This window comes from Mustelus asterias, chromosome 1, assembly GCF_964213995.1.
Source record: "Mustelus asterias chromosome 1, sMusAst1.hap1.1, whole genome shotgun sequence".
NCBI lineage: Eukaryota > Metazoa > Chordata > Chondrichthyes > Carcharhiniformes > Triakidae > Mustelus > Mustelus asterias.
Window position 1 is genome coordinate 175,585,543 of NC_135801.1, and position 22,446 is coordinate 175,607,988.

Consider the following 22,446-nt stretch of genomic DNA (forward strand, 5'->3'; position numbering starts at 1 on the left):
CTTTTGTGTACCAACCAAAAAAACTAAATCAAATTAACTTGGGGGCAAATCAAAAAGGGCAGCTCCCCAAAAGGAGGGGGAACTGCTCAAAATAAAAAAACAAAGCACAAAAGAAACTTAAAACATCAAATTAAAATGTGATTATCGGGGTCGATAATGCGCCCCAACCCCTGCGGTGCCCAGCGGGCATGGGAAAGACTCATCAGTTCATACTCTAGCAAGCCAACCTCATTAGCCTGGCTGAAGTCATCACATCAGCCATGATCTTATTGAATGGCGGAGTGGGCTCGAAGGGCCAGATGCCCTACACCTGCTCCTATGTTCCAAGTAGCTTCTTTGTCTAAGTTTTCACTTGAAGGGTTGCGGCATTGGTGAGATGGTAGAGGGCTTGTGGAACAGAACCTCAGCAAGAGTCTTGAAAGGTGGCATTAAAAATGTAAGTCTTGCATATGATTAGCGCATGAATGTGACTGGACTGTCTTGCTGCCATTACTAGTTCAATGATCCTATCCTGTCTGAAATGGGAAGAAGTTGAAATTCTCCCTTTGTCATTGCTCGGTTGTTTTGAGAGATTAGACCATTGTTCTTTTTAATGTTTGATTGATTCACTGGGGAGTGGGTGAAGAAATTAAAAGGGAATATTGTTGAGCCCCACCCCTGTGCACCGATTCCCAAACCTGCTAGCGCTAAACAATTAATTCGTTCGCGTGTAGAAGTGGTTCTGAATTATGCGCAGTAACTTCACAAAGGGTGAACATATCTAACCTGCAATGCGCAGTTCATCCTCTGCACTGTAAATGGTAGAAGCTCTTCACTGAACTATAACTGGAATTAATGGAAAATATTAGTGTTCCAAACAACATTGCTACCTGCCATGTACATCGGTGTTGCACTCCTACTGAATGCAGGCCCTTTAGTTGCCCTGGTGATTGCACAAACTGGCTGTGGATTTCTGATTATTATTAGGCAGATCTCACTTCACTTCAAATGAATGCATCTCTAACTTGCTTGTCTGTGATTGAATTGTGCAATAACCACTCCCAGCTGCGATCTATATTCCAGCTGGGCAAAGACCTGCTTATCTAACGTGGTTCCTGCCAGTGTGGACATTGAATAGCTGTTGTATAGACACCTGAGGCAACTTAGCAACAATCTGAGTCTTTGTGAATCCATTAAATACCAGGATTAACCAAGGTTGTTCTGGTGACAACAGTCTGCTGCCCCATTCAACTTACCGTCTACTTCATCCATTTTTTTTTTGTTCTTTTTGTTTCAGCCCTGTATCAGATCGGAAACATTGTTCATTCTACGAGGGGAAAATGGGGCATAAAAGCCAACTGTCCTTGTACCTTGAGGAAGAACAAGCCTTTGTGTAAACCTCCCGTGGCCAGTGAGGTCGATCAGGTATAGGACATGCTAAATTAATTTGAAGTTTCATGCTATCAATGCGTGCGAGGATTCTGAAATTCAGAGCATGGACCTCTTTGTTTAAGGATAAAGTGTCGGATGGCTCCAATTTTGTTTTCCCATATCTGTGGTCAAGATGGTTGGACTTTCAGTTGTGGCCGAGTGGGTAGTGCTCGCCCCACCCCCGACACTATCAACAGAGCAGCACTCCTTCAGTTATTACACTCCTGTCACCGTAGATTTTGTGCCCAAGTCTGTGGCGTGGGGCTTGAAATAATGACCTTCTGACTCCTTTGTGAGAATGGTAATACTGAATCAAGGCTGATGCTTAGGAATACCAAACACAACTTGTGCTGGTGGTTTCCTAAATTATACAATGAATCATCTGTTTTTATAAAGCTCTTGGCAATCTTGCTTTCTTTTTTGCAATGACTGAGCTTCATGCAGTCCTGTTGCATCACAGCATGACGATGGTGCAGCAATCAGGTTTCAGTCTATTTTTATTCCTCATCCACCTTCTGTCTGAATTTTCTCCACATGTGTGCAGCCTGTTCACTTTGAACGTGCAGTACATTATTTTCTGTGGCTGAACGTGCATGGGATCTCAAAGGAGACACTATCCAGAACAAAGCAGCCTACGTGATTGCTATGCCTTCCACAAATCCCTCTACCACCAGTGAATACTGGCAGCCGCGTGTGCCATCTACAAGATGCACTGCAGGAACTCACCAAGGTTCCTTAGGCAGCACCTTCCAAACCCACGATCGCTACCGTCTAGATGGACAAGGGCAGCAGAACACCAACGCCTGGAGGTTCCCCTCCAAACCACTCACTATCCTGGCTTGGAAATATATCGCCGTTCCTTCACTGCCACTGGGTCAAAATCCTGGAATTCCCTCCCTAACAGCACTGTGGGTGTACCTAGACCTCAGGAACTGCAGCGGTTCAAGAAGGCAGCTCGCCACCACCTTCTGAAGGGCAAATAGAGATGGACAATAAATGCTGGCCTAGCCAATGACACCCACAATCCGTAAATTAATATAAACAATGTTTACCTATTTTAAACCACCCCCCCCCATTTTGCTGTGGTCTTCGTAGTTTTCCTCTGACAGGCAATGTTTGGAAAGAAAGCTGTGAATGTCTTGTATTTAACTTTGAATGTCATTTGTCTGTATTCCAGAAGGTAAATAGCAGTGAGGAATCAACCTGTAATAAACCACCAACCCCTGAATGTAACTCCACACCAAGTGTGACCAGCACCAGCAGTAAACTAACCTTTCCCGCCACTGCTCCAACCCTGAAGAAGAAAGAGGACTCTCCCTTCGACTGGATGATGGGCTTGAGTGATACTAAAGGTAACCCTGTTCACCTGCGCTGTACTTTAACCCTTCTCTGCCCCTGCCAGATCTCCCCCAACATCCCACTCCAAAAACCCATCCCATGGCTATGGATCCCCCCCCTCCCCCCCCCCCCACAAAATCACGCACACAGCCCCCCCTCACTTCTCTCTCGCTTCCACAAACCTCTCCCCTTGGCTTCCTTCACTCTGTGGAAAACTGCCCCGGCCCATCCGACTCACCCCAATAACCAAACCTCTGCAGTCTTGGCAACGTTGCCTCAATTCTCTGTACCCTCTCCCATGCAACTACATCTCACCCACAGTGCAGCAACCGGAACTGGCTGCAATGCTCCCACTACAGACCAGCCAATGGCTCCACTGGTAGAATAATGTGGTCCATGCAGCAGATAAACTCAAAGGATCTGAGTACCCTCCAGCATCATTGTTTAGTGGCAGGATGGCACAGTGGTTAGCATTGCTGCCTCACAGCGCCAGGGACCCAGATTCAATTCCAGTCTTGGGTGACAGTCCATGTGGAGTTTGCGTGTTCTCCCCGTGTCTGCGTGGGTTTCCTCCGGGTGCTCCGGTTTCCTCCCACAGTCCAAAAATATGCAAGTTAGGTGGATGGGCCATGCTAAATTGCCCTTTAGTGTCAGGGGGACCAGCAGGGTAAATACATGGGGTTACGGGGATAAGAACATAAGAAATAGGAGCAGGAGTAGGCCATCTAGTCCCTCGAGCCTGCCCCGCCATTCAATAAGATCATGGCTGATCTGAAGTGGATCAGTTCCACTTACCCGCCTGATCCCTATAACCCCTAATTCCCTTACCGATCAGGAATCCATCTATCCGTGATTTAAACATATTCAGCGAGGTAGCCTCCACAACTTCAGTGGGCAGAGAATTCCAGAGATTCACCACCCTCTGAGAGAAGAAGTTCCTCCTCAACTCTGTCCTAAACTGACCCCACTGATAGGGCCAGGGTGGGACTGTTGTCGTGTAGGCTCGATGGACCGAATGGCCTCCTCCTGCACTGCAGGGCTTCTATGTTTCTAATGCCACGAGGCTCTCTTAATTTAAGAAAAAACCTAGAGAAAAATGACTGGTGGAATTTTCTTCCTCCGCTGTGCGTGACGTGATCCATGGCCGAACAGTTTGACATTGTTTGGGTGGGGTGGAATGTTAAATGTATGCAGCCATTGTGGAATGTTCCCGCAATCATCGCAAATTTACTTTCTGATAAGCTTACAGTAATGACGCAGCATTTATTAATTCAGTATGAGCATCATCCCACGTCAATAGTCTAGCCAATCTGAGCAGCGGGAGCCAGTGCTGACTGCGCAGAAAGGAAAGAATGAAATTGCCTCATAAAATTTACAACACGTGCTAAAATGCTGGATTGGTTTACAAGACGGTAATCGCCCGGTTCAGAAGATTATTCGAAACCGCCTGAGCTTTGCTCTCTCTCTTTATTTTCAATGACTGTGTGTGTCGTGTAAATGTCTTGATTAGACTGCTGCCTTCTAATTGCTGTTGCGGTTCAGAGCTTGTACAAAACACCAGGGAAAAATGTTTTGGCGTTACAATTCCGGACAGGTGAAAACTTTCTTAACTATTGGGAACTTGCATTGCTCCTCTGCATCCTCTAGTGGTAAGAGTTTTAACAACACCAGGTTAAAGTCCAACAGGTTTATTTGGTAGCAAATGCCATTCGTGGTGTTAGTCCTCTAGTGGTGGCAGTGAGATATTACAGCAGTAATTATTTTTAAAACAAACAGAAAATGCTGGAAATGCTCAGGTCTTGCAGAATCTGGGGGTTGGGGGCGGGGGGAGAGAGAGAGAAACGCTGTTAATATGTCTAGCATTTCTCTTCAAAATCTTATGTTCAACGCTGGGTGGGTCCAATTTCTACCCTTGTACTCCCTTCTTCCCCATGATCTAGCATCATAGGAGCACACTAAGGAGCAATTTATCATGGCCAATGCACCTAGCCCGCACAACTTTGGACATCTTTTACCTCTGAACCTCTTTTCTGCTGATAAATGGTGGAGGTCAAGAGATAGTGAACAAAAGAGGACAGTAGTCACATAGAGTCATAGAGGTTTACAGCATGGAAACAGGCTCGTCGGCCCAACTTGTCCATGCCGCCTTTTTAACCACTAAGCATGGCCCATATCCCTCTATACCCATCTTACCCATGTAACTGTCTAAATGCTTTTTAAAAGACAAAATTGTACCCGCCTCTACTACTACTTCTGGCAGCTTGTTCCAGACACTCACCACCCTCTGTGAAAAAATTGCCCCTCTGGACACTTTTATATCTCTCCCCTCTCACCGTAAACCTATTCCCTCTAGTTTTAGGCTCCTCTACCTTTGGGAAAAGATATTGACTATTTAGCTGATCTATGCCCCTCATTATCCTATAGACCTCTATAAGATTTTTATTAATGACCTGGATGAGGGCGTGGAAGAATGGATTAGTAAATTTGCGGATGACACTAAAGTCGGTGGAGTTGTAGACAGTGCGGAGGGAAGTGGCAGGTTACAGAGGGACATAGATAAGCTGCAGAGCTGGGCTGAGGTGGCAAATGGAGTTTAATGCAGAAAAGTGTGAGGTGATTCACTTTGGAAGGAGTAACAGGAATACAGAGTACTGGGCTAATGGTAAGATACTTGGTAGTGTGGATGAACAGAGGGATCTGGGTGTCCATGTGCATAGATCCCTGAAAGTTGGCATCCAGGTTGATAGGGTTGTTAAGAAGGCGTACGGTGTGTTAGCTTTTATTGGTAGAGGGATTGAGCTTCGGAGCTAGGAGGTCATGCTGCAACTGTACAAAACTCTGGTGCGGCCCATTTGGAGTATTGCGTACAGTTCTGGTCGCTGTATTATAGGAAAGATGTGGAAGTGTTGGAAAGGGTGCAGAGGAGATTTACCAGGATGTTGTCTGGTATGGTGGGAAAATCGTATGAGGAAAGGCTGAGGGGCTTGAGGTTGTTTTCGTTAGAGAGAAGAAGGTTAAGAGGTGACTTAATAGAGGCATACAAGATGATCAGAGGATTAGATAGGGTGGATAGTGAGAGCCTTTTTCCTTGGATGGTGATGGCTAGCACGAGGGGACATAGCTTTAAATTGAGGGGTGAGAGATATAGGACAGATGTTAGAGGTAGGTTCTTCACTCGGAGAGTAGTAAGGGCATGGAATGCCCTGCCTGCAGCAGTAGTGGACTCGTCAACATTAAGAGCATTCAAATGGTTATTGGATAAACATATGGATGATATTGGAATAGTGTAGATTAGAGGGGCTTTAGATTGGTTCCACTAGTCGGCGCAACATCGAGGGCCGAAGGGCCTGTACTGCGCTGTTATGTTCTATGTTCTAAGATCACCCCCCAAGCCTCCTACGCTCCAGAGAAAAAAGTCCCAGTATATCCAGCCTCTCCTTATAACTCAAACCATCAAGTCCTGGTAGCATCCTAGTAAATCTTTTCTGCACTCTTTCTAGTTTAGTTTAATAATGTGTTGGGTGTATTTATTTTCAGTGCTCCCCAGTTCATTATGTCTTCAAAAGATTACTAATTTGGTTATCAAAGTTTCTTACTTGAATGCAAAAACATTAATCTGACTTTTGTTTAATTAGTGTAAATATTCTGGGCCTAGTGTTTTAAACCCCCTCCCCCTTCAGGGATGGAATCAATTTGAAATTCGACTTTGCAATAATCCTGAATTTTATTTATTCCATGTGGTTACAGTTAACCGTTTTCCCCTGAATCTTTCCGACAGGAAGCCTACAGCTGCCTTCGTTGAATAAAGAGATGAAGCCTGTTGGCTTGTTTGACTCCTTGAGCAATTTGTCGAAACCTTCAGCATCCCTGCAAACATTCAACAGTTTGTTAACGCCCAGTAGCTGCAACACCACCAGTTCATTGAGGAATCTCCTCTCCTCCAGTTTGGGGAAGGTGAGTCTCGTTATACAACCTGTCAGAGAAATTTATAGAATCCCTACAGTGCAGAAGGAGGCCATTCGGCCCATCAAGTCTGCATCGACCACCATCCCACTCAGGCCCTATCCCCATAACCCCATGCATTTACCCTAGCTAGTCCCCCTGACACTAAGGGGCAATTTAGCATGGCCAATCCACCTAACCTGCACATCTTTGGACTGTTGGAGGAAACCGGAACACCCGGAGGAAACCCACACCGACACTGGGAGAACTTGCAAACTCCACACAGTCACCCAAGGCTGGAATTGAACCCGGGTCCCTGGTGCTGTGAGGCAGCAGTGCTAACCATTGTGCCACCGTGTCACCCATTGTGCCACCATGCCGCCTATATTGAGAGATATAGAATCATAGAATCCTTACAGTGCAGAAGGAGTCCATTCGGCCCATCGAGTCTGCACCTACTCTCTGACAGTATCCCACCCAGGCCCTATTCCCATAACCCCACTAATCCCTCTTAACTTGCACTTCTTGGAAGGCGAAGGGGCAATTTAACATGGCCAATCCACCTAACCTGTAGATCTCTGGACTGTCACTCGGCCTCTCGATCTTATTTTGAGCATTTAGTTCTAAGTTGTGATAAATTGCACCAAATCATCACTCTTGTGTTTGTTGCTGTGAGCTGCTGTACTAAACCTCCATTAAAGGGCAGTTTGACTGATAATGTTTTTTTGTGTTTTGCGATTAAAAACAGAAAATGCTGGGTAAACTCAGCAGGTCTGGCAGCATCCGTGGAGAGAAAAACGGGGTTAACGCTTCGAGTCTGTGTGACCCTCCTAGAGAACTGTATTGTCCTTTTGTTATAGGCAACTGGCTGAAAGTTAAAATGAAGGAAGCTGGAAATGAGTTTAGCTGCAGATGCAAGACAATCGTGTGTGTCAGGATTGAGAGGGGGGGTGGCACGGGAATGGGAACACTTGCATGTACATGGTACCTTACATACCTCAGAACATCTCCAAGCATTTTATGACTAATTATTTATTTTTTTAAAGTGTGATAATCCAGGAAAGGCAACAGTCAAATCGCACATGGCAAACTCCACAATCAGCTCGGGGTATAAGTATTGGCCAGAACACACTGCTCTTCTTTAAAATAGTGCCATAGGATCTTTACCTGAGAGGCTACATGAGGTCTCCATTTAACATCCTATTGGAAAGCATACATCTCTGGGGATGGCACAGTGGTTAGCACTGCTGCCTCACAGCGCCGGGGACCCGGGTTCGATTCCCGGCTTGGGTCACTGTCTGTGTGGAGTCTGCACATTCTCCCCGTGTCTGCGTTCGTTTCCTCCGGGTGCTCCGGTTTCCTCCCACAGTCCGAAAGACGGTCTGGTTAGGTGCATTGGCCATGCTAAATTCTCCCTCAGTGTACCCGAACAGGCACCGGAATGTGGCAACTAGGGGATTTTCACAGTAACTTCATTGCAGTGTTAATGTAAGCCTACTTGTGACACAAATAAATAAACTTGAAAACTGTTAAAACTTATGGGGCAGCAACCCCTCCAAATTGGTGATGGCATTAAATGGTTTCAAATCAAGTGGAGCACTGGCCCGGTGGGGTAAAGTAGTCTTTTTCCATGGGTATGGTCGTGCACCAATTACGGTTCTGAATTAACTCCAGGGACAATCGTTTCAAATTCCAGCATCATAAATTCAAAACTGAATTCTGTACACTTTGCTAATTTTTGGATTACTACCAGAAAAATCGAGTGCTAACTTCTGTATTGTCACAAAGCACCAAACCTGTTCAGTAATGATCTTCGCGATGGCAACCAGCCACCTCCACGTACCTGTGACTCCAGTCCCACATTGTGATGCCCTCCCAAGTGATTGGGCAAGGCACTGAGTTGAAGTTCAGTAGCATTGAGAAAGTGCCTCACCCTCACATTCTCAAGGCAGCAGTTCATACGGCCTTGCCAAGTCCTGACAACAAACACATTATTCATTAATGGGAGACTGCCGTGCCAACAGGATACTGTTCCTACACCCCAGCCATCCTTAAATCCTCTTGCTGCAGTTGGTATTAAAGTATGGGCAACTTTGTATGAGCTCTGAAGGGTCATCTAGACCCAAAACATTGGCTCTATTCTCTCCCCACAGATGCTGTCAGACCTGCTGAGATTTTCCAGCATTTTTTGCTTTTGTTCCAGATTCCAGCATCCGCAGTATTTTGCTGTTAACTTTGTTATATGTCTATTGGTGACACCTAACTTTCTTCCTGTAAAATATCTGGATAAGAGCGTTCGGGTGTTAATTATTTTTTCTATGTTTCTGTATTAGTCTGATACAGGATCCAGTAGCACCTCCAACCTCCTTGATGACATCTTTGCCTCGCTGGTGCAAAGTAAACCCCCCAGCGATGGATCAAAGGGACCGAGCAAAACGTGTGACACCCGAGAGCCCCCCAAGGCCGCGCCCGGGAAAGTGCTGATTTTTGGCTCCGATACCCCTCATTCCTGGTACTGTGGCGGGCGTTTGCTGTGCTTGCAAGATCCAAGCAACAAGAACAATTGGAATATTTTCAGAGAGTGCTGGAAGCAAGGGCATGTAAGCATGGAGCCTGAAAAGTTCTAACGGTGCTGGGGAGGACGGTGGGAGGTCTGCAAGCATCTGCGGGAGGCACCATTTGATATTGACCTTCTGTAAATTAACGTCAGCAAAAAAAAAACCCCACTTCAGTAAGAGTACAAGGCGTTAAGCAATCGGGTATTAGCCTGTCCCTTTGGCTAGAGTTGCAACCCTTTCCTCCTCCTTGTGCTTTTTCCTCTACCCTGTCCCCCGAACTTTCTGCTAGTTTATATTGTGTGCCTGACCAGTGGCCCAGCTGCAGAGTCCTTGCCCACTTCTTGTATTGTTACTTTACTCCATTGTGTGTCAATCCACTTGATTATCATTCAGTCTCTCCTTCAGATTGCAGCATCTGCCCTATTTCCTCTGGTCAGAAGTCCACCTGCATGTGAGCCTTGGGTGACTTATGGACAAGGACACCCAGGTCCCTTTGTACAGCTACATTTACTAATTTCTTACCATTTACAAAATATTCTGTGTAACTGTTCCTTCCACCAAAGTGGATAACCTCACGTATTTCCACATTATATTTCATCTGCCGTGTTCTTGCCGACTCACTGAGTCAGTCCAAACCTCCTGTAGCCGCTTTGCATCCTCCTCACAACACACGTTTCCACCTAGCTTTGTATCATCCACAAACTTTGAAATATTTGGCCGGATTCTCCAACCTTGCTCACGGCTGGGATTTTCCGGTCCCGCTGCAGTGAATAGAGATTTGGCTGAGTGCCAAATTCTCCATTCTTGCTAGCAGCAGCAGTGGAGTGTGAATGGCCGGAGAACTATTATATTTGGTCCCACATCTAAATCATTGATACATATTGTGAACTGCTGCGGCCCAAGTACTGATCCTTGCGGTACCCCACTCGCCACAGCCTGCTAATGCGAGAATGACACATTTATTCCTACTCTGTTTTCTGCCTGGTAGAATTTCCTTCAACTCCTTATTCTCCCTCCCTTGGATCTCTGCATCTGGGAGATTTCCTGTATGTTCCTTAGTGAAAGTAATCATTTTTGGTGCGGCATGGTGGCACAGTGGTTAGCATTGATGCCTCACAGCGCCAGGGACCCGGGTTTGATTCCTGGCTTGGGTCACTGTCTGTGTGGAGTTTGCACGTTCTCCCCGTGTCTGCGTGGGTTTCCTCTGGGTGCTCCGATTTCCTCCCACAGTCCAAAGATGTGCAGGTTAGGTGGATTGGACATGCTAAATTGCCCCTTAGTGTCAGGGGGACTAGCTAGGGTAAATGCATGGGGTTATAGGGCTAGGGCCTGGGTGGGATTGTGGTTGGTGCAGACTAGATGGGCCAAATGGCTGCCATCTGCACTGTAGGGATTCTATGATTTAGCTTCTCTGCCATTTCTCTATTCCCCATTATGAATTCTCCTGACTGCCTGCAATGAATCCACATTTGCCTGAACCAAACACTTCCTTTTTACATACATACTTACATACATAGAAGTGTTTGTGTTTTCTAGATTGCATTCATATTCTGTTCTCCCTTTCTTTACAAGTTTCTTGGCCTTCCTTTGCTGCATTCTTAAAAACCTCCCAATCCTCACGTCTTCACTTTCCAACATACTGTCAAGTTTTATTATGTTGTGGTCACTCATCCCCAAAGATTCTTTTACAACTAGATTATTAATTAGCCCTTTTTCATTACATAATACTAGATGGAGAACAACCTGTCCTCTGGCTGGCTCCTCAACATACTGCTCTAGAAACCCATCCCTCACACACTCCAGAAACTCACCTTCCTGAGCATTAGGAGTTTAACCAGGCTATCAGGCTGATGTCACCCATGATCACAGTATTGTCCATGCCACATGCTTCTCTCACCTCCTGATTTAATACTATGCCCCACATTACTATTACTATTATGTGGCCTGTAAGCACCTCTAACCAATGTCCACTGCCCTTCTGCTGTTTCTTAGCTCCATCCAAACAGATTCCACACACTGTTCTTGCAATCTGAGATTCTCCCTTACTACTGTCTTGAACTCATCCCTTACTATCAACGCAACTTCACTCCCTTTCCTTCCTAACCATCAAATATCATAGAACATATATAGAACATAGAACAGTACAGCACAGAACAGGCCCTTCGACCCACGATGTTGTGCCGAGCTTTGTCTGAAAACCAGATCAAGCTATTTCCTCCCTATCATCCCGAAGTACTCCATGTGCCTATCCAATAGCTTCTTAAATGTTCCTAAATTTTCTGACTCCACTATCCCTGCAGGCAGTCCATTCCACACCCCAACCACTCTCTGAGTAAAAATCCTACCTCGGACATCCTTCCTATATCTCCCACCATGACCCTATAGTTATGCCCCCTAGTTACCACTCCATTCACCCGAGGAAATAGTCTTTGAACGTTCACTCTATCTATCCCCCTCATCATCTTATAAACCTCTATCAAGTCTCCTCTCAACCTCCTCCGCTCCAAAGAGAAAAGCCCAAGTTCCCTCAACCTTTCCTCATAAGACCTACCCTCCAAACCAGGCAGCATCCTGGTAAATCTCCTTTGCACTCTTTCCAGTGTCTCCACATCCTTCTTGTAGTGAGGTGACCAGAACTGCACACAATATTCCAAATGTGGTCTCACCAAGGTTCTGTACAGTTGCAGCATAACCCCACGGCTCTTAAACTCAAACCCCCTGTTAATGAACGCCAACACACTATAGGCCTTCTTCACGGCTCTATCCACTTGAGTGGCAACCTTCAGAGATCTATGGATATGAACCCCAAGATCTCTCTGTTCCTCCACATTCTTCAGAACCCTACCTTTGACCCTGTAATCCACATTTAAATTTGTCCTACCAAAATGAATCACCTCGCATTTGTCAGGGTTAAACTCCATTTGCCATTTTTCAGCCCAGCTCTGCATCCTATCTATATCTCTTTGCAGCCTACAACAGCCCTCCACCTCATCCACTACTCCACCAATCTTGGTGTCATCAGCAAATTTACTGATCCACCCTTCAGCCCCCTCCTCCAAGTCATTTATAAAAATTACAAATAGCAGAGGACCAAGCACTGATCCCTGTGGCACTCCGCTGGTAACCGGTTTCCAGTCTGAAAATTTTCCATCCACCACCACCCTCTGTCTTCTGTTAGATAGCCAGTTACCTATCCAATCGGCCAAACTTCCCTCTATCCCACACATCCTTACTTTCTTCATAAGCCGACCGTGGGGGACTTTATCAAACGCCTTACTAAAATCCATGTATATGACATCAACTGCACTACCTTCATCTACACACTTAGTTACCTCCTCAAAAAATTCTATCAAATTTGTGAGGCAAGACTTGCCCTTCACAAATCCGTGCTGACTATCCCGGATTAAGCTGCATCTTTCTAAATGGTCGTAAATCCTATCCCTAAGGACCTTTTCCATCAACTTACCGACCACCGAAGTAAGACTAACCGGCCTATAATTACCAGGGTCATTTCTATTCCCTTTCTTAAACAGAGGAACCACATTCGCCACTCTGCAGTCCTCTGGCACCACCCCCGTGGACAGTGAGGACGCAAAGATCAATGCCAAAGGCTCTGCTATCTCATCCCTTGCCTCCCAAAGAATCCTAGGATATATTTCATCAGGCCCAGGGGATTTATCAACTTTCAGTTTATTCAAAATTGCTAGTACATCTTCCCTCCGAACATCTACTTCCTCCAGCCTATCAGCCTGTGACACCATCTCTTCCTCAAAAATATGGCCCCTCTCCTTGGTGAACACCAAAGAAAAGTATTCATTCATCACCTCTCCTATCTCTTCTGACTCCATACACAAATTCCCACTGCCGTCCTTGACCGGCCCTAACCTCACCCTGGTCATTCTTTTATTCCTCACATAAGAGTAAAAAGCCTTGGGGTTTTCCTTGATCCAACCCGCCAAGGACTTCTCATGTCCCCTCCTAGCTCTCCTAAGCCCCTTTTTCAGCTCATTTCTTGCTAACTTGTAACCCTCCATCGAGCCAACTGAAACTTGTTTTCTCAACCTAACATACGCTTCCTTCTTCCTCATGACAAGACATTCCACCTCTTTTGTGAACCTTAATTTCCCACTCTGTCACCATATAGACATGGCAATTATATCATATCCATTTACCTCTATTTGTGTCTGTAGATCATCTACTTTGTTATGAATACAGCACGTGTTCAGGTAGAGCACCTTTAACTTTGTCTCTTTGACACCATTACGCGTTCACCCTTATTGGGTGTTTTGCTTTGTTTCTCCTGCCTCTGGTCCCGTTATTACTTCCTGTTGCCAACATTACTTCGTTCCAATTTGGGCCACCCTTCAGGCTCTCATCCTTTCCAAGGTGTGGTGCTCAGAACTGTGCTCAGGGTGGCAGGTGTGGTCTAACCTGGGCTTTGTCAAGGTATAAAAAATTTATTCCCCTATTTTCCAACTGTCTAGGTATTATAAAAGCAAACATTCTATTACTTCCTTTTTTTTTGTGTTTGAGTGCATTTTAGTGACCTCTACATTGACTCTTGGACTTGCCCTTTCTAGTTTTTCACAAGTTAAATTATACTCTGATAATAAGAACATAAGAAATAGGAGCAGGAGTAGTCCATCTAGCCCCTCGAGCCTGCCCCGCCATTCAATAAGATCATGGCTGATCTGACGTGGATCAGTACCACTTACCCGCCTGATCCCCATAACCCTTAATTCCCTTACCGATCAGGAATCCATCCATCCGCGCTTTAAACATATTCAGCGAGGTAGCCTCCACCACCTCAGTGGGCAGAGAATTCCAGAGATTCACCACCCTCTGGGAGAAGAAGTTCCTCCTCAACTCTGTCTTAAACCGACCCCCCTTTATTTTGAGGCTGTGTCCTCTAGTTTTAACTTCCTTACTAAGTGGAAAGAATCTCTCCACCTCCACCCTATCCAGCCCCCGCATTATCTTATAAGTCTCCATAAGATCCCCCCTCATCCTTCTAAACTCCAACGAGTACAAACCCAATCTCCTCAGCCTCTCCTCATAATCCAAACCCCTCATCTCCGGTATCAACCTGGTGAACCTTCTCTGCACTCCCTCCAATGCCAATATATCCTTCCTCATATAAGGGGACCAATACTGCACACAGTATTCCAGCTGCGGCCTCACCAATGCCCTGTACAGGTGCATCAAGACATCCCTGCTTTTATATTCTATCCCCCTCGCGATATAGGCCAACATCCCATTTGCCTTCTTGATCACCTGTTGTACCTGCAGACTGGGCTTTTGCGTCTCATGCACAAGGACCCCCAGGTCCCTTTGCACGGTAGCATGTTTTAATTTGTTTCCATTGAGATAGTAATCCCATTTGTTATTATTTCCTCCAAAGTGTATAACCTTGCATTTCTCAACGTTATACTCCATTTGCCATATCCTCGCCCACTCACTCAGCCTGTCCAAATCTCTCTGCAGATCTTCTCCGTCCTCCACACGATTCACTTTTCCACTTATCTTTGTGTCGTCTGCAAACTTCGTTACCCTACACTCCGTCCCCTCCTCCAGATCATCTATATAAATGGTAAATAGTTGCGGCCCGAGTACCGATCCCTGCGGCACGCCACTAGTTACCTTCCTCCAACCGGAAAAACACCCATTTATTCCGACTCTTTGCTTCCTGTCGGATAGCCAGTCCCCAGAGAGAGTAGGAAAGATCTCAAACGGGGAGTTAGAAGGGCAAAAAGAGGTCACGAGATGTTCTTGGCAGGCAGGATTAAGGAGAATCCTAAGGCATTCTATTCATACGTTAGGAACAAAAGAGTTGTCAGGGAGAAAATCGGACCTCTCAGGGACAAAGGAGGGGAATTATGCTTAGAACCCAAGGGAATAGGGGAGATCCTAAATGAATACTTTGCATCGGTATTCACGAAGGAGAGGGGCGTGTTAACCGGGAGTGTCTCGGAGGGAGGTGTTGACCCGTTAGAGAAAATCTCCATTACAAGAGAGGAAGTGTTAGGTTTTTTAGGGAACATTAAAACTGACAAAGCCTCAGGGCCTGATGGCATCTATCCTCGACTGCTCAGGGAGACGAGAGGTGAAATTGCTGGGCCTCTGACGGAAATCTTTGTCGCTTCTTTGGACACGGGTGAGGTCCCTGAGGATTGGAGGATAGCGAATGTGGTCCCGTTATTTAAGAAGGGTAGCAGGGATAACCCAGGAAATTATAGGCCGGTGAGCTTGACGTCCGTGGTAGGGAAGTTGTTGGAGAGGATTATTAGAGACAGGATGTATGTGCATTTAGAACGGAACAATCTCATTAGTGACAGACAGCATGGTTTTGTAAGAGGGAGGTCGTGCCTTACAAATTTGGTGGAGTTTTTTGAGGAAGTGACAAAAACGGTTGATGAAGGAAGGGCCGTGGATGTCGTCTATATGGATTTCAGTAAGGCATTTGACAAAGTCCCACATGGCAGGTTGGTTAAGAAGGTCAAGGCTCATGGGATACAAGGAGAAGTGGCTAGATGGGTGGAGAACTGGCTTGGCCATAGGAGACAGAGGGTAGTGGTCGAAGGGTCTTTTTCCGGCTGGAGGTCTGTGACCAGTGGTGTTCCGCAGGGCTCTGTACTGGGACCTCTGCTATTTGTGATATATATAAATGATTTGGAAGAAGGTGTAACTGGTGTAATCAGCAAGTTTGCGGATGACACGAAGATGGCTGGAATTGCGGATAGCGAAGAGCATTGTCGGGCAATACAGCAGGATATAGATAGGCTGGAAAATTGGGCGGAGAGGTGGCAGATGGAGTTTAATCCGGATAAATGCGAAGTGATGCATTTTGGAAGAAATAATGTAGGGAGGAGTTATACAATAAATGGCAGAGTCATCAGGAGTATAGAGACACAGAGGGACCTAGGTGTGCAAGTCCACAAATCCTTGAAGGTGGCAACACAGGTGGAGAAGGTGGTGAAGAAGGCATATGGTATGCTTGCCTTTATAGGACGGGGTATAGAGTATAAAAGCTGGAGTCTGATGATGCAGCTGTATAGAACGCTGGTTAGGCCACATTTGGAGTACTGCGTCCAGTTCTGGTCGCCGCACTACCAGAAGGACGTGGAGGCATTGGAGAGAGTGCAGAGAAGGTTTACCAGGATGTTGCCTGGTATGGAGGGTCTTAGCTATGAGGAGAGATTGGGTAGACTGGGGTTGTTCTCCTTGGAAAGACGGAGAATGAGGGGAGATCTAATAGAGGTATACAAGATTATGAAGGGTATAGATAGGGTGAACGGTGGGAAGCTTTTTCCCAGGTCGGAGGTGACGATCACGAGGGGTCACGGGCTCAAGCTGAGAGGGGCGAAGTATAACTCAGACATCAGAGGGACGTTTTTTACACAGAGGGTGGTGGGGGCCTGGAATGCGCTGCCAAGTAGGGTGGTGGAGGCAGGCACGCTGACATCGTTTAAGACTTACCTGGATAGTTACATGAGCAGCCTGGGAATGGAGGGATACAAACGATTGGTCTAGTTGGACCAAGGAGCGGCACAGGCTTGGAGGGCCGAAGGGCCTGTTTCCTGTGCTGTACTGTTCTTTGTTCTTTGTTCTTGAGTCGGTTGGTACGTGACCTCAGACTTTTGTATCTTTTTCCCGACGGAAGAAGGTGGAAGAGAATATGGCGGGGTGCATGGGGTTATGCTGGCTACTTTTCCGAGGCAGCGGGAAATGTAGACAAAGTCGATGGATGGGAGGCTGGTTTGCGTAATGGACTGGGCTACATTCACGACCCTTTGTAGTTTGTTAAATAGTTCAAGGTGCAATGTAAATTGAACTTGATGCTGTAACAGTAAATTTGCCTTCTGTCGCTCCCTGCCTTCGACTGCACTTATTCTTCACTGCACGCTTGGATTTCTTTTAACTATGGTTTGGACTTTTTTTTTATATGAAGCCGGTAATTGTATCTGGTGTCCACACGAAGCTACGTGAAGAACTCTGGAAGCCAGAAGCATTTGGGGAAGAGTTTGGAGAGCAGGATGCTGACCTGGTTGACTGCAGAACTAACACCATTATCGCTGGTGCAAAAATCCGAGATTTCTGGGATGGATTTGAAGACCTTTCGCGTAAGTCGTGTTGGTAAAGGACTTTTGATTAGCATATCCTCCGATCCCGACAGACAGGTGCCAAAGTGCTTTACAGCCAATGAAGGACTGTATTTTTGAAGTATAGTCACTTGGGGGAAAAGCACAGCAATATTGTGACCAGATTATCTGCTCCTTAATGTTGACTGTGAGGGGAGGAATGTGCCCCCTGAGAGGACAGATGAGATTCCATCTGAATGACGATAGTGTGGCACTCACTCAGTACAGCATAAGACTATTATCCACTTATTGTGGCCAGAATGTTACTGCCGTTCACGCCGGCGAGATTTTCCTATCCTGCTGCAGTAAACGGAGATTCAACCCGGCGCCAAATTCTCGTTGCAGCGGGAGCGTGGCATCAATGGCCGGTAAGGTCGTGCCCTATGAGTTTACGTCTCTGGATTTTGGACTTCTAACGTAGCGGGAAGACTGCTACCACTTAACCACAGTTGACACCACTGTTCGAAGTGATGTAAAGCTTATTATGGTAAAGTGACAATCATCTAGAGGCAAAAGCAAACCAGCACCAAAACTACTACTCCTGTTGGTTAATCCTGAAATACCGGACATGTACGCGTGGTGTAGCTTTGTCCACAAAGTACCAAGCCCCTCACTCTGAACCTGATATGTCATCACGGGTAGTCCCTGTCTCATTAGAACCATGGAGATCACTCCGATGTATACCACTCTTGCACCTGAACAGAAGGATCTGTTCCTCCTTTTCAAAATAGCAGATTTCAGACAAATGGTTGTGTGATGGGGGTAATCAGTGGAAGGTACCTGACAAGGACTGGGCGGCACGGTGGCACAGTGGTTAGCACTGTTGCCTCACAGTGCCAGGGACCCGGGTTCAATTCCAGCCTCAGGTCACTGTCTGTGTGGAGTTTGCACGTTCTCCCCATGTCTGCGTGGGTTTCCTCCCACAGTCCAAAGATGTGCGGGTTAGGTTGCTTGGCCATGCTAAATTGTCCCTTGTGTCAGGGGGATTAGCAGGGTAAATGTGTGAGGTTACGGGAATAGGGCCGGGGTGAGATTGTGGCTGGTATGGATTTGATGGGCCGAATGGCCTCCTTCTGTACCGTAGGGATTCTGTGATTCTACGAATGGGACGAGGTGCTGATGGCCTTTGACAAGTGCTGCCCACATTGTGGAATCATTAATTATTAAAGTAATAATAAATCTTCTGGACCCACCGAACACAGGAATAGTCATGGACGGGACTGGAAAATTTGGCAGACCATTTAAAAGGTCCGTTGACTTAGGGTGGGAATTTCCATTCTCGAGGTGGTCATGACTGGAAAATCCTGGCCATTATCTTTGTGTCCATCTGTGCACAAATACTGTACGTTAGGGGATGTGGGTAAATTGTGGGGGGTAGGGGCCCCGAAACACAATAAACTACAGATTATCATTATCAAAACAAAATGGGTTAATAGGAGTGGTATAACCTGTCAATGGAACAGGGCTGTGTTAGTATTACTGGCTTGGCAGGAATCTTTAAAATGATTCTTCACATTGAAGATGTTTATATAAATGTTCCTGTTTATTTGTTGCAGCATCTAATATGTGCTAACTTGCTCCTCATTGAGAAGTAGTGCAATCCCAAAGCAAATGTTCCGTTACGCAGTATCTTGCACAAGGAGAAATTAGTTATTTTCCACAGTGAAAATGGTTTGTTTTGAGGTTTAACACTAATTTTTTTTCTTCCTCCTTCAGGTCGCCTTGCCACAAAAGAGAGGGAGCCAATGGCTCTGAAACTGAAGGACTGGCCTCCAGGGGAGGATTTCCGAGACATGATGCTTTCTAGGTACTTGATCTGCTTGTCAAAGAGCTGGTTACGCTGTACTGCAGACAAATCACATTTCGGATCTCTGTACTGTGCTGAAATTTAAATGTGGTCAGACCGCATTTGGAATATTGTGAGCAAGTTTGGGCCCAGTATCTAAGGAAGGATGTGCTGGCCTTGGAGAGAGTCCAGAGGAGGTTCACAAGAACGATCCCGGGAATGAAGAGCTTGACAGATAAGGAGTGTTTGAGGACTCTGGGTCTGTACTCAGTGGGAGTTTAGAAGGATAAGGAGGGGATCTCATTGAAACTTGGAGGATATGAGGGGATGGTGCAGGAGGGAGGGGTTCAGGTACTTAAGCAATTGGGGCTCGTACTGGGGAAGGTGTGACCTCTATGAGAAGGATGGTCTACACCTTAATCAGAAGGGGACCAATATCCTGGGGGGTAAATTTGCTAAGGCCATGCAGGGAGGTTTAAACTGATTCGGGGGGGGGGAGGGATCCTGAGTAGTGGGGCTGAAAGTGAGGGATGCATGGATGGGGACTGCAATGCACGGCATTGCAGAGGTGGGGTGGAGCAGGGTTTGAAATGTGTATACTTCAATGCCAGGAGTATTCGCAATAAAGTGGGTGAACTTGCAGCGTGGATCAGTACCTGGGACTTCGATGTTGTGGCTATTTCAGAGACATGGATAGAGCAGGGGCAGGAATGGATGCTGCAGGTCCCGGGGTTCAAATGTTTTAGTCGAAGTAGGGAAGGAGGTAGAAGAGGGGGAGGGGTAGCATTATTGGTCAGAGATTGTATCACAGTGTCAGAGAGGAGGTTTGATGAGGACTTATCTGTTGAGGTAGTATGGGCGGAGATTAGAAATAGGAGAGGAGAGGTCACCCTGTTGGGAGTCTTTTATAGACCTCCTAAAAGTTCTAGAGAGGTTGAGGAAAGGATTGCGGAGTCAATCCTGCTTAGGAGTGAAAGTAATAGGGCAATTGTTATGGGGGATTTTAACTTGACTAATATTGACTGGAATTGTTATAGCTCTAGCTCGTTAGAGGGGTCAGTTTTTGTTCAAAGCGTGCAGGAAGGTTTTTTGACTCAGTATGTAGACAGGCCAACTAGAGGTGAGGCTATATTGGATCTGGTGCTGGGAAATGAGCCAGACCAGGTGCTAGACTTGGAAGTTGGTGTGCATTTTGGTGATAGTGACCACAATTCGGTTACGTTCACCTTAGTGATGGAAAGGGATAGGCATGAACCTCGGGCCAGTGGTTTTAGCTGGGGGAAGGGTAATTATGAGGCTATTAGGAGAGAATTAGGAAACATAGGTTGGACTAGGAGATTACAGGGACTGGGAACGTCCGACATGTGGAGTTTTTTCAAGGAGCAGCTACTGCGAGTCTGTGATAGGTATGTCCCTGTCAGGCAAGGAGGAATTGGTAGGGCTAGGGAACCGTGGTGCACCAAAAAAGTTTCTTTGTTGGTTAAAAAGAAAAAGGAGGCTTATGTTCGGATGAGACGTGAGCACTCGGGTAGTGCACTAGAAAGCTTTAGATTGGCTAAGAGGGAGTTGAAGAGCGAGCTTAGAAGGGCTAAAAGGGGACATGAGAAGACTTTGGCGGATAGGGTTAAAGAGAATCCTAAGGCGTTCTATAGGTATGTCAAGAACAGAAGGTTGGTTAGGGCAAGTTTAGGGCCAGTTATAGATGGCAGAGGGAAGTTATGTGTGGAACCGGAGGAGATTGGTGAAGCATTGAACCAATATTTCTCTTCGGTGTTCACGCAAGGGGACATGAATATAGCTGAGGAGGACACTGGGTTGCAGGGGAGTAGAATAGACAGTATTACAGTTGATAAGGAGGATGTGCAGGATATTCTGGAGGGTCTGAAAATAGATAAATCCCCTGGTCCGGATGGGATTTATCCAAGGATTCTCTGGGAGGCAAGAGAAGTGATTGCAGAGCCTCTGGCTCTGATCTTCAGGTCGTCGTTGGCCTCTGGTATAGTACCAGAAGATTGGAGGTTAGCGAATGTTGTCCCATTGTTTAAGAAGGGGAACAGAGACTTCCCCGGGAATTATAGACCGGTGAGTCTCACTTCTGTTGTCGGCAAGATGTTGGAAAAAATTATAAGGGATAGGATTTATAGTTATTTGGAGAGTAATGAATTGATAGGTGATAGTCAGCATGGTTTTGTGGCAGGTAGGTCGTGCCTTACTAACCTTATTGAGTTTTTTGAGAAAGTGACCAAGGAGGTGGATGGGGGCAAGGCAGTGGACGTGGTATATATGGATTTTAGTAAGGCGTTTGATAAGGTTCACCATGGTAGGCTTCTGCAGAAAATGCAGATGTATGGGATTGGGGGTGATCTAGGAAATTGGATCAGGAATTGGCTAGCGGATAGGAAACAGAGGGTGGTGGTTGATAGTAAATATTCATCATGGAGTGCGGTTACAAGTGGTGTACCTCAGGGATCTGTTTTGGGGCCACTGCTGTTTGTAATATTTATTAATGATCTGGATGAGGGTATAGTTGGGTGGATTAGCAAATTTGCTGATGACACCAAAGTCGGTGGTGTGGTAGACAGTGAGGAAGGGTGTCGTAGTTTGCAGGAAGACTTAGACAGGTTGCAAAGTTGGGCCGAGAGGTGGCGGATGGAGTTTAATGCGGAGAAGTGTGAGGTAATTCACTTTGGTAGGAATAACAGATGTGTTGAGTATAGGGCTAACGGGAGGACTTTGAATAGTGTGGAGGAGCAGAGGGATCTAGGTGTATGTGTGCATAGATCCCTGAAAGTTGGGAATCAAGTAGATAAGGTTGTTAAGAAGGCATATGGTGTCTTGGCGTTTATTGGTAGGGGGATTGAATTTAGGAGTCGTAGCGTTATGTTGCAACTGCACACAACTCTGGTGCGGCCGCACTTGGAGTACTGTGTGCAGTTCTGGTCCCCACATTACAGGAAGGATGTGGAGGCTTTGGAGAGGGTGCAGAGGAGGTTTACCAGGATGTTGCCTGGTATGGAGGGGAGATCCTATGAGGAGAGGCTGAGGGATTTGGGATTGTTTTCGCTGGAAAGGCGGCGGCTAAGAGGGGATCTTATTGAAACATATAAGATGATTAGAGGTTTAGATAGGGTGGATAGTGATAGCCTTTTTCCTCTGATGGAGAAATCCAGCACGAGGGGGCATGGCTTTAAATTGAGGGGGGGTAGTTATAGAACCGATGTCAGGGGTAGGTTCTTTACCCAGAGGGTGGTGAGGGATTGGAATGCCCTGCCAG

At 46.2% G+C, this 22,446-nt stretch overlaps 1 protein-coding gene across 1 annotated transcript in view; it reads left to right on the plus strand.

Annotated features, from left to right (window-relative positions):
- Positions 1-22,446, plus strand: part of LOC144500492 (lysine-specific demethylase 3A-like) — a 74,052-nt gene that overhangs the window by 40,455 nt on the left and 11,151 nt on the right. Inside the window, exons 14-19 of the mRNA XM_078223504.1 lie at positions 1,277-1,404; positions 2,588-2,762; positions 6,527-6,702; positions 9,024-9,290; positions 17,197-17,368; positions 19,103-19,193. Coding sequence (XP_078079630.1) covers positions 1,277-1,404; positions 2,588-2,762; positions 6,527-6,702; positions 9,024-9,290; positions 17,197-17,368; positions 19,103-19,193 — 1,009 coding nt within the window. The remainder of the gene's footprint in view (positions 1-1,276; positions 1,405-2,587; positions 2,763-6,526; positions 6,703-9,023; positions 9,291-17,196; positions 17,369-19,102; positions 19,194-22,446) is intronic.